At 49.0% G+C, this 13,610-nt stretch overlaps 1 protein-coding gene across 4 annotated transcripts in view; it reads right to left on the bottom strand.

The window, feature by feature from the left end:
• MINDY2 (MINDY lysine 48 deubiquitinase 2) overlaps positions 1-13,610 on the bottom strand; it is an 80,661-nt gene that overhangs the window by 15,986 nt on the left and 51,065 nt on the right. For 2 of the 4 annotated variants that reach the window (XR_016439381.1, XM_090029301.1), the window contains exons 7-9: positions 10,748-10,921; positions 7,435-7,623; positions 2,911-2,982 (exon numbers count right to left, since the gene is read on the bottom strand). Coding sequence is in view for 3 of the 4 variants with exons in the window: in XM_090029301.1 (XP_089885427.1) it covers positions 2,911-2,982; positions 7,435-7,623; positions 10,748-10,921 (435 nt within the window). In the remaining variant the exon portion in view is untranslated. The remainder of the gene's footprint in view (positions 1-2,910; positions 2,983-7,434; positions 7,624-10,747; positions 10,922-13,610) is intronic. The other 2 variants (XM_090029303.1, XM_090029302.1) reach the window with 1 other exon arrangement.

A 13,610-nucleotide genomic window follows, 5' to 3' on the forward strand; every position in this document is an offset into this window, starting at 1 on the left:
CTGAATACTGGTGAATCCTCCCCTGTATTATGGTGCTCAGTTTTGGAAAGCAATAAAAATGATTAGAGATCAAAAAGACACAGTACAGATAACAGATTGGAAGAACTGGGGATCCTTAGTCTGGAGAAGAGAAGACTCATAACAGTCTTCAAATCTACTTTTTATGAAGAGGATGATTATGGATTATTGTGTGTCCAAATGGGACAGGGCAAAATAAGAAACGTTCTTAAACTACAGGGGAAATTCATGTTAGACCATAGGAAGAACTTTCTAACTATAAGAGTGGTTAAACACCAAAGTATACCAACTAGAGATGTTGTAAAGTCTTCATTACTGAAGGTTAAGTTTTTGGCCAAGATGGTTTAAGCACATTTGAAATAGGATAATCTTAATTTGAGTAGGCAGGGTGAAGGGGGCAGATTATATCACATTTTGAGTTATCTTATTCTAAACCCATTTTATGATTCTATAAAATGTGTTTTTCTTTAGCATATTTTTTTTCTTTCAAACTAAAAGACCTTCAGTCAATTTTGAATGTTCTGTCATCTGTCAATCCTACAAGCTAATGAATCGTTTTGAGCTAGGGGTGTAGGTTGTAGCCATGTTGGTTTAAGGAGATAGGCAGACAAGGTTCTTTGGGTAAATCTGGTATCTTTTATTAGACCAACTTAAATAGTTGGAGAACAATTTTTAGGCAAGCTTTCAGGTTCAAAACCCTTCGTCAGGCTAAGGAAGTTTCAGCAGTTGACGTGTGCTCTTTTCATTCTATCCAGGAAGAGCACGCACCAACTGCTGAAACTTCTTTAGCCCGACAAAGGGTGGGATTCCTGTGGAGCCACCTCCCGCAGCCCTCAGCCCATGGCACGTTGCGCTGTGCCACATACTTGGCCCCAGCCCAGCACCAAAAGAGCCCAAGTAAGGCAGAGCTGCTGCTCTCCTTGTACCACCCGGGCTCCCACTGGGACCTGGCGGGTTTGGTTGCTCCATGCGGGTCCTGGCAGGAGCCTGGGAGGCACAGGGAGGAGAGCAGTGGCTCTGTCTGGCATTGGGCGCGGCTCGGGCTCCGTTGGCATGGGACTAGGGCTGGGCATGTGGTGCATGGGCCAGGGACTCTGTGGGAAACCCACCCCCAACTGCTGGCAGCAGCTACCTCAACAGGGCATGGGGACACGGTTGCCACTGCTCCCTGGGGGCCCAAACCAGGGATGCGCAGGGAGCTGCAGGCCCAGGCAGTCCTGACTTGCCCTGAGCCCAAGCCATACGGCCCGAGGGTGCTAGGCATCCCTGTCATGGCTTAGTGCTGCCCTCCATGAATCCCCAGTGCTGGCAGCCTGGCTGCTCGGGGCCCTGGATGGGGGTGAAACCCCCCTCCCACCACTTTCTGCTGCAGCTGTCCAAAGCCCACGCCCAGGGTTCCCTACAGTTCGTCTACACTGCCACTGCTGCCTCACTGGGCACCCTGGAAGAAGTGGTGATGGTAGTAGGGCAGGGCAATGACTCCAAAACCATGTGCGGAATTGGTTCTTGCATTAATCGTGCACATTAACGGCGATTAATTGACAGTCCTAATACAAAGTCACATGCAACTGAAAACAGGCTTAAGTGACCCTTTGAGACATGCAAGATTTTATTTAGCAATATTTCCAGTCATAACTTCTGAGTGGAAAAAGAGGTTAAAGTTATATTTACCAACACTAATAAAGACCTAAAAGCTCCTTAGTAGAAAAACACAGAACATGGCTCTCAGATTTAATTATAAGATTGTTTTATCATCTCAAAAATATTTCATAGATTCATAGATGCTAGGGTCGGAAGGGACCTCAATAGATCATCGAGTCCGACCCCCTGCATAAGCAGGAAAGAGTGCTGGGCCTACATTACCCCAGCTAGATACACATCCAACCTTCTCTTGAATACCCCCAGGGTAGGGGAGAGCACCACCTCCCTTGGGAGCCCGTTCCAGACCTTGGCCACTCGAACTGTGAAGAAGTTCCTCCTAATATCTAATCTAAATCTGCTCTCCTCCAGCTTGTGGCCATTATTTCTTGTAACCCCCGGGGGCGCCTTGGTGAATAAATACTCACCAATTCCCTTCTGTGCCCCCCTGACGAACTTATAGGCAGCCACCAGGTCGCCTCTCAACCTTCTCTTGCGGAGGCTGAAAAGGTCCAGTTTCTCTAATCTCTCCTCATAGGGCTTGGCCTGCAGGCCCTTAACCATACGAGTGGCCCTTCTCTGGACCCTCTCCAGGTTATCTGCATCTTTCTTGAAGTGCGGCGCCCAGAATTGCACGCAGTACTCCAGCTGCGGTCTGACCAGCGCCCGATAGAGGGGAAGTATCACCTCCTTGGACCTATTTGTCATGCATCTGCTGATGCACGATAAAGTGCCATTGGCTTTTCTGATGGTTTCGTCACACTGCCGACTCATGTTCATCTTGGAGTCTACTAGGACTCCAAGATCCCTTTCCACTTCCGTGCCACCCAGCAGGTCATTTCCTAGGCTGTAGGTGTGCTGGACATTTTTCCTCCCTAGATGCAGCACTTTGCATTTCTCCTTGTTGAACTGCATTCTGTTGTTTTCTGCCCACTTGTCTAACCTGTCCAGGTCTGCTTGCAGCTGCTCCCTGCCCTCCGGCGTGTCCACTTCGCCCCATAGCTTAGTGTCATCTGCAAACTTGGACAGAGTACATTTCACCCCCTCGTCCAAGTCGCTGATGAAGACATTAAAGAGTATCGGTCCAAGCACCGAGCCCTGCGGGACCCCACTGCCCACACTCTTCCAGGTCGAAACCGACCCATCCACCACAACTCTCTGGGTGCGACCCTCCAGCCAATTCTCCACCCACCGGACTGTGCAGTAATCCAAGTCACAGCCCCTTAACTTGTTCACCAGTATGGGGTGGGATACCGTGTCAAAGGCCTTCCTGAAGTCCAAGTATACGACATCCACCCCTCCTCCTGCGTCGAGACGTTTTGTGACCTGGTCATAAAAAGAGACTAGATTGGTCAGGCACGATCTACCTGCCACGAACCTGTGCTGGTTTCCCCTCAGCATAATTTGTCCTGCCGGGCTCTCACAAATGTGAGCCTTGATAATTTTCTCAAAGATTTTGCCAAGGATGGAGGTGAGACTAACTGGCCTATAGTTACCCGGGTCCTCCTTCCTCCCCTTCTTGAAAATGGGAACCACATTGGCCCTTTTCCAGTCCTCCGGGACTTGACCCGTGCGCCACGAGCGTTCAAATATTCCCGCCAGTGGCTCTGCAATGATGTCGGCCAGTGCCTTCAGTACCCTCGGATGGAGCTCATCCGGGCCTGCCGACTTAAAGGCATCCAGTTCCTCCAAATGACCCTGCACCACCTCAGGGTCCACGCATGGAAGTCTGGTGCCTTGCTGCTGCCTCCCTACACTCCCAGTGAGAGACTTGTCCTGCCTCTCACTTAGGAACACTGAGGCGAAGAACTCGTTGAGGAGTTCAGCCTTGTCCCCTCTGTCCGTCACCAATTGTTTCTGCCCATTTAGCAGGGGTCCTATTCCTCCCTGGGCCTTCCTTTTACTCCCTATATATCTAAAAAACAATTTCTTATTGTCTTTTACTTGGGTTGCCATCCTCAGCTCCATGGTAGCTTTGGCCTGTCTAACTGCCTCCCTACAAGCACGAGCAGAAGAGGTATATTCCTCTTTGGTGATCTCTCCCTGTTTCCACTTTTTATGTGCTCCCCTTTTGGCCCTTAGTCTGCCCAGGATTTCTCTGGTCAGCCAGGGAAGCCTCCTGGCCCCTTTCCCTCTTTTACCTCGCACGGGGATCGTCTCGCTTTGTGCGAGAAGGATAGCTTTCCTGATGAGCTTTCTATTCTTCTCCAGAACATCAATGAAAACTGCATGCTACTACTTTCTTCTAAATACAGCTTCCCATAACCCAAATTATCCTAGTGTCCCCATTTAAAAGTATTGTAAAATAATTCTTTAAAAGCCTAGCCATTAGTGGCACGGATTAATTCATTTACTTGACAAACTGGGATTAACATGTGAATTCTCATATTTATCATGATTTTATCTGAAGTTTGTTATGCAATCATCAATCACTTGCTGCACAGGGTTCAAAGGGTACAGCTCTAATCCTCAAAGCAAATTTACAAAACACCTTTAGTAGATGAGCCTACGATGGGGGTGGGCAAAATATGGCCTGTAGGCTGGATCCAGCCCACGAGGCCATTCTGTCTGGGCTGCAAGGACCCTAAAATTTTTGAAAATTCATATTTCTCTGCCCTTGGTTCCTGTAAAAAAAATGACAGGAACCAAGGGCAGTAGGACCCAGGGGAAACCCGGTGGCCTCCCACAACAGCAGGGCCCACCTGGCCCTGGCCCCGGCCCCAGCCCCAGCTGGGCCTTCTGGCCTGGGACCATGTGGCTGCCCCGCATCAGAACTGCAGGTAAGGGAGGGCAGGGAAGGACCCCGGGCAGGGAAGGAGCCTGGGGAAAAGTGGCCCAGGGAAAAGCCAAGCGTGGAAGTAGGGAAGTGGACAGCCCCACGCAGGCTGCGAGCAGCTGCAGCAGGGAGTGTTAGCTATGGGGTTGGGGAGGGGCCACTTTCCCCCCCCACGCTCAGCTTTTCCCCAGGCTCCTTCCCTGCTCCATGGAGGAAAGCGGCCCTTACCTGCCCCATGGCTGATGCTCCCTACTGCAGCCACCTCACAGCCCATGCAGGGCTGTCCTGAGCAGGCACAGGCAGCTCCATGTGGGCTGCGAACGACTGCAGTGTGGGGCGCTAGGCATGGGGTGGGCGAGGGGCCACTTCCCCCACCCCGCGCTCAGCACCACCTTGTAACCCAGCCCCACTACCAGCCTGGGCCCTGTGCGGCTCCAGGCTCGCCTGTTGGGGCTGAACATAGTGGCAGCAGCTGTGGCCCCCCTGCTTGCCACACCAGACAGTGTTTGCCACCACCATCTCTGTGCTGCCCAGTGCATGAGCTCTGGACAGGCAGCAGCAGCTAACACTGCCCAGCGCAGCAAGCAGGGGGGCCGCAGCTGCTGCGCACAGCCCTGACGGGTGATTCTGGAGATGGCGCAGAGCCCAGGCTGGCAGCAGGGCCGGGTTACAAGCTGGTGCTGAGCGCAGGGAGAAGCAGCCCCTCAGTCACCCTGTGGTCGGCGCCCTGTGCTGCAGCTGCTTGCAGCCTGTGAGGGGCTGCCTGTGCCTGCTTCGAGCACCCGCAGCAGGGACTGCCAGCCACAGGGTGGACAAGGGGCTGCTTTTCCCCGTGCTCACCACCAGCTTCTTCCCTGCTGGCGAGCAGGGGGTTGGGGCTGTGCGCTGCCCCCCGCCTGTACCGCAGGGCTGGGGGGCACTGGGAACAAGTGGGCAGGAAGTCAGCGGGAGCACGGGGCCCGCACTGGTGTCCCAGGGCCAGTGCTGGTGAGGCCCAGAGCAGGGTGGCAGGAGCACAGGGTCCCAGCCAGCAGGGTTTCTATGGAGCTGAGCCAGCTCCCTCCTCTCCTTGCTGGTGCAGCCCAGCCCAGCTTCACAGACCCCTACCAACCTGTGCCCTCCTTTGGGCCCCACCAGTGCTAGCCCTGGGACATGGGATCAGTGTCTTGGGACCAAAGACATTGGGACACTGGTCCCAAGATGATGACCAGGGGGTAAGGCACCTGTCAAGGGGCAGGGCTACCCACAGGGCCCTTGACAGCCTGCCAAAACTGAGTAAGCAGCCCTCCGCCTGAAATAATTGCCTGCCCCTGGCCTACAAACTGCACTTCACAAATCTACTGGACATTGGTCATGGACTCAATATATTCACTGGTTTTATGACACATTACAACCTGCCTGACATCCGATTCACCAGGTACTTGCCTGACCTTACCTTTTACACTTTTCTTCCCCCCCAACTTCTTTCCTACCCTTTTGTCTTCCTAATTTTCAGCCATTTACTTTTTCACAGACTGCCTCTTTTCTACCTTGGAGAACTCAACTACAGTAGAATCTCCCTTATCTTTGGCATTATTTCCTCCTTGTTTCCTTCCCTCCCACCCCTTCCCTACCGTTTGTTTTTCCTAATTTCCATCTATTTACATTCTCACTGACATTTTGTCACACTTTTAGCTTCTTTCATTCTTTGGAGATCTCAGAACACCAGAAACCCCGTATGCCTGAAGAAGTGTGCTTGTACACCCAAAAGCTTGCAAAGAACTTTTTTCCAACTACTCAGTTGGACTAATAAAAGATATTAGAGGTGCACCAATACATCAGTCCAATATCAGATTGGCACCAATATAAAGAAAATTGACTATATCAGAAATCGGCCAGTTGTGGCCGATAATTTGGCTGATAAATGCCCAGGCATGCATGCAGCCACAGCATAGCACATAGTGGGTGGCTAGCACAGCCTGGAAGTTTGGAGAACTGTGTGCAGCTGGTAAGTCTGTTGTGGTGGAAGCGGGAAGGGGCATGGAGGCCAGATCAATGCTCCCTGTAGTGAGGGAGGGAGTGGAACTGGGGTAGGAGCTCCCCAGCTGGGGCAAGTGCTCCCCAGCTGGAGCAGTGCACGGGATGGAGCTGTGGCTCATTCAGGGAGCACAGGAAGGTGGGGGGCAGGCATGTGCCCCTGGATCTGGCCAGGGCAGTGCCAGAGTAAGGCTGGGCTGAGCCATGCTGTGTTTGGGGTGGACAGCAGTGGCACTGGAAGGGGACTACTGGGGGGGGGGGGTTACAGCAAAATTTGGGGTGGCTGCAGCCTCCCCCCATAGCCCCCTCACAGTGATGCTGCCCCAAGCACAGCGTGGCCCAGCCTCCACTGCCGGGAAGAGCCTAACATGGCCCCCCAGCCCCAGCCCACCCCACCCAGATTCAGGGGTACATGCCCCACTGCCCCCAGTGTCCTCCTGGGGAGCTGCTCCTCCTCCCTCCCCGTGCCCCCTGGATGAGCCACGGCCCTGTCCTGTGCCCCACCCCACCTAGGCAGCACCTACTCCAGCCCCATTCCCTCCCTCACTGTGGGGGGCATTCATCTGCTCCCCCCCCATGCCCGTTCCCTCCCCCCTTCATCACAACAGGTTTACCGGCTGCATGCAGCTGCATTGGAAATCAGATTGTTATTGGCCAATATGCCTCCTTAAAAATCAGCTATCTGTATTGGCCCCCAAAATCTCCATCAGTGCACCCCTAAAAATATCACATCTACCCAAAGAATCTTGCCTGCCTAGATCAGACTGGAGCAACTGCAGAACAATGTTAGTATAGATGTTTTCCACAGAACAGTCATATAACATGCAATGAAAAGAAACCGATATGCATAATCAGATTCTCTTTCATGCTAGTGGAAATTTAGTATTGGTGAACTAAGCTCAGACAGCAGTAAAGTCTTAATGTAATTGCACAAAATAAATTAAGCTAATATTTGTATTTTGTAACCATGGAGTATATATGCTCACCTGGACCTGAGCTGCAGCTGCAGCTGCAGCTGCTTGTTCTTGTTCCTGATAGTATTGAGAGGCTCGCCTATCCTCCTCTTCCTGAAGTTTCTTGGCTAGCTCAAGATCACTAATTCCTTCAGGGATTTCTTCCCAATTGATTTCTTGGCTCTGCTGCTCTTGTTGTAAAGACAATGCCATCAGATAGTCCTAAGAAATGAACTCACCATTAGTCAATATTCTTCTGCTGTATATGAAAGTCATACAAGTCACTGAAGCAAGACCTGCAGAATTCAACCATTACGCTTGCTGGATGGTTTCTTAGGTTGCAAAGCCACTTGAAAGAGCTCACTAAATCAGAAGCAAATCAACAAACAAGTTCTGCTAGGAATACGTACAGTTCCTTTAAGATTTCTGAATACTGTTGTATAGCAAGACATAGTTAGCCATGTTAATTTGAAGTCAAGCAGTTGGCAAGATAGATTTCACCTTGTAGACTAACTACATTTATACAAATTACATACACAGAGGAAATATATACATCTCTCTTTCTAGAAGTTACACCCCCCCTTCTAGTACACTTTTCTTCCCATGCCTTAAAAACCCATAAACCTGTTACAATATATGCACCCGTGGACCTGCGCTTCTATGCAAAATGCCCGCCAGCCTCCCTACCCTGAACATAGTCCCACAGTCCACACCCCTGTTATTGGGTTCCAAGTCTTAGTTCATCCATTATCACTGTTGCTCCAGCTGGAAAATCCGCTGCTGCTGTCCTCCTCGCTGCCTCTAGATCCAGTTGTCTCGTCATCCTCTTTACTGGTATTGTCCATTTCTCCACTGGGGGTGCTTGGAAGATCCTGTGCCAAGTGTCTTTGCCAGGTGGATATGGCTGCATCCTCACCATCCTCTGTTACCGATTTCTGGTAGTAGGACTGGAATTCACTCAGACCCATCTTAACACAGTCTATCACCTCTAGGTTCACGTGTCTGTACATTAGGAGGTTTTTTGGCCTTCCACAGGGCACTTCTGGCACAGGACATGAACTGATCGAAACAGGCCAATGGGCTTCCCTAGTGTTTGGTCAGTTGCCCATACAGTGCCACCTTTCTTGACAACTGTTCAAACTGTCACCGCTTCATAGAGTTGCTTTACCTTTCTCCACACTTCCTTGGTGTAAGCGCAGAGCCACAGAAGGTGATCGATAGTCTGTGGCTCTTTGACCAGGTTGCTCTTGGACAGTTGGGTCTCCCTGGCTGACCCTCTCTAGGTCTCCAAGCCCTCACTGCAGAGGCTTAATGGGCTACCAGCCACTTCAGAACTCTGTGATTCTTACACAGGTCCTTGTGGAAGATGCATTCCCACACAGCTTGACGAGCATCACCTGGGAGCAGGTCCACAAGCGACATGGCATCTTTGGTTCTCACCGCCTCCAACGTCTTCTTGTGGTTAATCACGGTTGCGCGGCCTGCATTCTGCAGACCGTACATGCTGGAAAGCTTGTTTCGGGTTTCATAGAACCAAGGTAGGTCCATGAGCCGTGGTCATCTATTTGTCGGCGTGAACACAAGCCAGTCATGATATTAGTCCAAAACCAAAAGACTCATGGTTTGCCCTACAGTTCACTGGGATGGGCCTCAGCAGAGTCAATGGCATTTCAAGCCATGGTGACTCTACAGTTCACCAGTGCTCAGTAGTGTATGTACTCCAGATATCCCTATATGCTAATTAGGTCCACATTCATGACTGGTGTTCTTGTCATGAGTCCTGGGATAGTCCAAAAAATGTACATGCAGGTGAGGTGCAGGGCACCATGGTCTGGCTCCACCTCATGGAGGGCAGGGCCACACTAATTGTATGCGACATGCTGAGAGAGGGGGACAAGAGGGACTCTGGGTGAAATGTTTGGGGTGGTTTGTTAGATATTTAAGGCTGGGGAAGAAACTGGAATAATTAGAATTGGGGGAAAAGAGAGGCACAGCTCAGCTGTGAGAGTGAAGAAGTCAAAATGTATGCAATGTAGTGGCTCAGCATGACTTGAAAAAGAGTTGGTGCTGAGGGGGACTGACTGCACTGGGCATTACTGTATATCTTATTCTGAGGAGCTGTATTGGCCTATTATTTCCATGATCAAAATGAAATGCCACTATACATATATAGGTATCAGTTGAACACAATGTTTTATTGATATATTTACAATTTTAAAAGCAATTTGGAAGCCTATCAGCACATTGATCATTATAATGAAATAAATTTGATAATACTTATAAATTTTGGTGTTTGATTTCTGTTTTTTTCTCATGGAAAAATCAGAGCTTCCCTTACCCAGCTCTCACCAGGATGCAGGTCCAGCTGTGGCTGCCCCCCACTGATGCTTTGTGGCACTGAGCAGCCCTGATACTGCTGGTTCCCTGCCCCTTACTCCCAACCTGCAGCTCCCCCCCACCACTTCCAACCCTCAGCTCCTCCAATTTGTGAGGAAGGAAGGGAGTGGGTGGGTGGGTGGGTGGTGAAGGTGGAAGGAGCACAGGTGACATGGCAGAGGAGGCAGAGCAGCCAAGGTGATACAGCAGGGGAGGCATATGCCCCCCAAGATTTCTGTTCCCACAGCATGGCGGGTGGCTGCAGCCTACTGGACCAGATCTGGGCACGAGCCACTAGTGCGGCCCAGCGGGGGGGCCTGGTGCTGAAGGGAGCACCACACCGCACAGTATGTGCAGCCACGGCAGTGGCAGCAGCAGCAGCAGCACAGAGTTGTGATCCTGCTAGACAGGCAGGGGGCACCTCAGCTTGGTGGTCATGGCATTGCAGCATTCCCTCCTGTGCCAGGTCCTGCCTGCTGGGCCATGGAGGTAGCTCCTCCAGAGCTGGTCCATCCCCACTGCAGCCCTGTGCCCTACTGTGGGTACAGAAATCTCTGGGGACATGTGGCCCCCCCTACCCGTGCCCTGCTCCCCTCCATGTGGCCTGTGCCCCTTTCCTCCATCCCTTGCCCTTACATATGGCACCCCCTGCCTGACTGCTTCCTGTAGCCCCAAGCAGCCTCTTGCAGGCTGGAACTTTGCCAGCCTACAAGAGGAAACCATGGTTTCCTGCAGTTTTTCACCTTTAAAGGGGGGAAATCCATGTTTTTCCACAGCAAATGGAAAACCTGGATCCCTGATGATGACCTACGCTTTTAAGATACTAAATGGGATTTTCAAATCACTCAGGGCCAAGATTACTGAGTTTCAACTGCTCCAGTTGAAATTAATTTTAATGATTCCTTTGACATCATTGGTACACCCTTAGCTATTTAAGTCACAAACAACTGGAAATACACAATAGATTTACCTGATCTATTTGATCTTGCTGCCCTCTGTATACAGTTTCTGGGTCTGATGGAGGCCGAAGGCGAAATTCAGAATCACAGAAATTCCCATCACCATCTACGTTGTGTAAACTTTCCCAAACAACTTTCTCTTCTGTAAGAAACCCCTGGTCTGTCACCAGCAGGTAAAGCTGACCCTGCATGGGAGGACAATCAAGATAAAAATCTTTAAAACCAATAAAAATGGAGATTTACAGTCCAAATCACTGACTCGTCATTCCTGCTAACTTTTTTTTTTTTGCATCCAGTAAACCAATTGATAATGTCACATTTATGCCCAAGTTTTAGACATGAAACTGAGTTATACTTCTATCATGCACTATTTTCACATTAAATGTTGGTTATCAAAGCATGTTGGCAACATGTATCAATATAAAGCAGCCATTACAACAGAATAAAAACCTCGGTATATTAACTGAAGTTCCCATTCCCTTTTAAAAATGAATGTAATATATGATGATGCATCTCTTATGCTGTGTCTCAGCAACACTTTAGGAATAGGTTTTGAGAGGTGTGGCCTCTGTCAACTACTGTCAATATTAAGAATGATCAAACACATAGTAAAATGCATGGCAAAGCTTGTGAACACAGGCAATTTTTCAAATGTGTCTACAATGCTACATGAATACATTTAAAAAGGATGCATACCTTTGTTGCCCTGACTAACATGTGAGGAGGAAGGAGGGGAGAAGTGGTTAAGAGACAGTGAAACCAGAAGAGCATCTATCTACAAGGATTTGAACAGCCTCCTTGACTTTTTAACAATCTGGGATTGGAGGCCACACCCAAACCAGGGAAGCTGAGGGAGATAAAGCATCACAATGAATGTGAAGAATTGCTGTAGTACAAAAAGAAAAAAACCCACAAATTCCACACCATTAGTTATGACATACCATCCTTCCCTGGAACCTATACAGAAAGTCCTCAAACAACTGCAACCCATACTAGAAGACCCAATTCTTAAAAAAATCTCCACTACTCCCACAATAACGACACCCCACAACAAAACCATCACCATTCCTGGATCTTACACCTGCACCTCCAGAAGTTTAATACATCTCATCCAGTGCACTAAATGCCCTGATGGAAAATATGTAGAAGAAACCAAACAACAACGCATACCAAAAAAAAAATTACCCAATTACCTGTGGGTGCACACTTCTCACAAACAACCGCGCTCTCCAATCTCTCAGTTCTGGTCCTCAAAGGGAATTTACAAAACATCTTTCATAGACAAGCCTACAAACTTCACTTCATAAATCTACTGGATACAAAAAAATATGAAGTAAATATAGATATTGGATTTATGGCACATTATAACCTGCTTGCCATCTGACAATCCCAGGTAACTTCTTTATATTTTACCAGCTACATTCCACTCTTCCCTACCCCACCATTCACCTGGTTCACACCTATTGTCTCCCATGGTCTCTGATCCTGACCGCCACATATCTGCATTTTCACAGGCCTGTATTTTGCACATTAGCTTCTATTCCATCCAGGAGAGCACAAAACAACAGCAGACTCTCCCTATGCTTGAAGAAGGGCGTTTGTACCCAAAAGCTTGCAAGGAACAATTTTCCCCAACTATTTAGTTGGTCTAATGAAAAGTATTGCCATTTACCCAAAGAACCTTGTCTCAGAATGGACAAAGCAGCCTGAACAAGCAGGGTGTCAGTGCAGGAGATGGAGAGTCTGAAGAGAGCAAACCACCAAGCAGTTTTATGGTTTGCAACTATTCTTCTTCTTCTCCTTCTCCTCTAGATGTCTTTGTCATAAACTAGACTTTTTTCCAGAACTGTGCACAAGCTACGGCTCTTTCTGTTGCTGCAGCAAGGTCCTCCTTCATACAGGTCTCACCAAGGAGTTGGTAAACAAGCATGCGCTCCATAGTCTGCACTTCACTGCACTCGCATATATTCATGTCATTAGAGTAGCCCCATTTGATCATGCTTGTTTCTGATTTTCCAGTTTCCCTGCACCAGTGATTCAGAGATCCCCATGTTGGCCAATCTAGATCTGCCCCTTTTGGAAGGTCCTCCTTGGGGTCCAGATCTATTTCAGAGCACCTGATTGCATGTAATTTTTCCTTCCATAACCTCAGTTGTGCCTTGTAAACCATAGTGTTCAATGGTGCAACACTAGTCACGAAAAACTCTTTCACATTAAGCCATTTAGTTACTTCTGTGAGACCACAGAGTGGAAGCTTGAGGTCTTCTATCTGCTGTGGTCTTTCTGTCTGGCTTGCTACCTTTCTTCTGATATCAGGTGGTGCACTGCCAGCCAGTAAGTACAGGCTATCCTTTGGTGTTGGCTGTTATTTCACGACAGCTGTCATATAGCATTGGGTTTATTTTTCTTGGCATGAACTGATTGTTCCCATACTGGATATGTATACTCGGCAGTGGAGTAACACAAGGTGATAGCAGTGATTTATAATGTAGTTGGGTTCACTCCCCACTTTGAGATGACCAACTTTCAAAGTATGCTGTTGTGGGCATTGACTTTCCCTTTAGTCTTCTTTACGTGCGCTTTGAAGGTTAGTGGTCAGTCCAATGTAACCCCCAAGTACGCAGGGTTCAGGTGATTAGTCAGTGGGATTCCACCCCAGATGATGTTTAATTTCCTCTTGGCTTCTCTGTGTTGTACGTGAAAAACTGTGAGCTGCATCTTGGTTGGGTTGGCATGAAGCTAGTTCTTACCGTAGTAATCTGAGAGGTTGTTAAGTGCACGGTCTGTTCTCAACAGCGGTAAAGTCCTTCTCTTGTGATGCAATGCGTAGATCAGCAGCATATATGAAGTTCCTTGTATTACTCTCTTTGGGTT

Source organism: Crocodylus siamensis, chromosome 15 (genome assembly GCF_052110815.1).
Source record: "Crocodylus siamensis isolate JL-2025a chromosome 15, ASM5211081v1, whole genome shotgun sequence".
NCBI lineage: Eukaryota > Metazoa > Chordata > Crocodylia > Crocodylidae > Crocodylus > Crocodylus siamensis.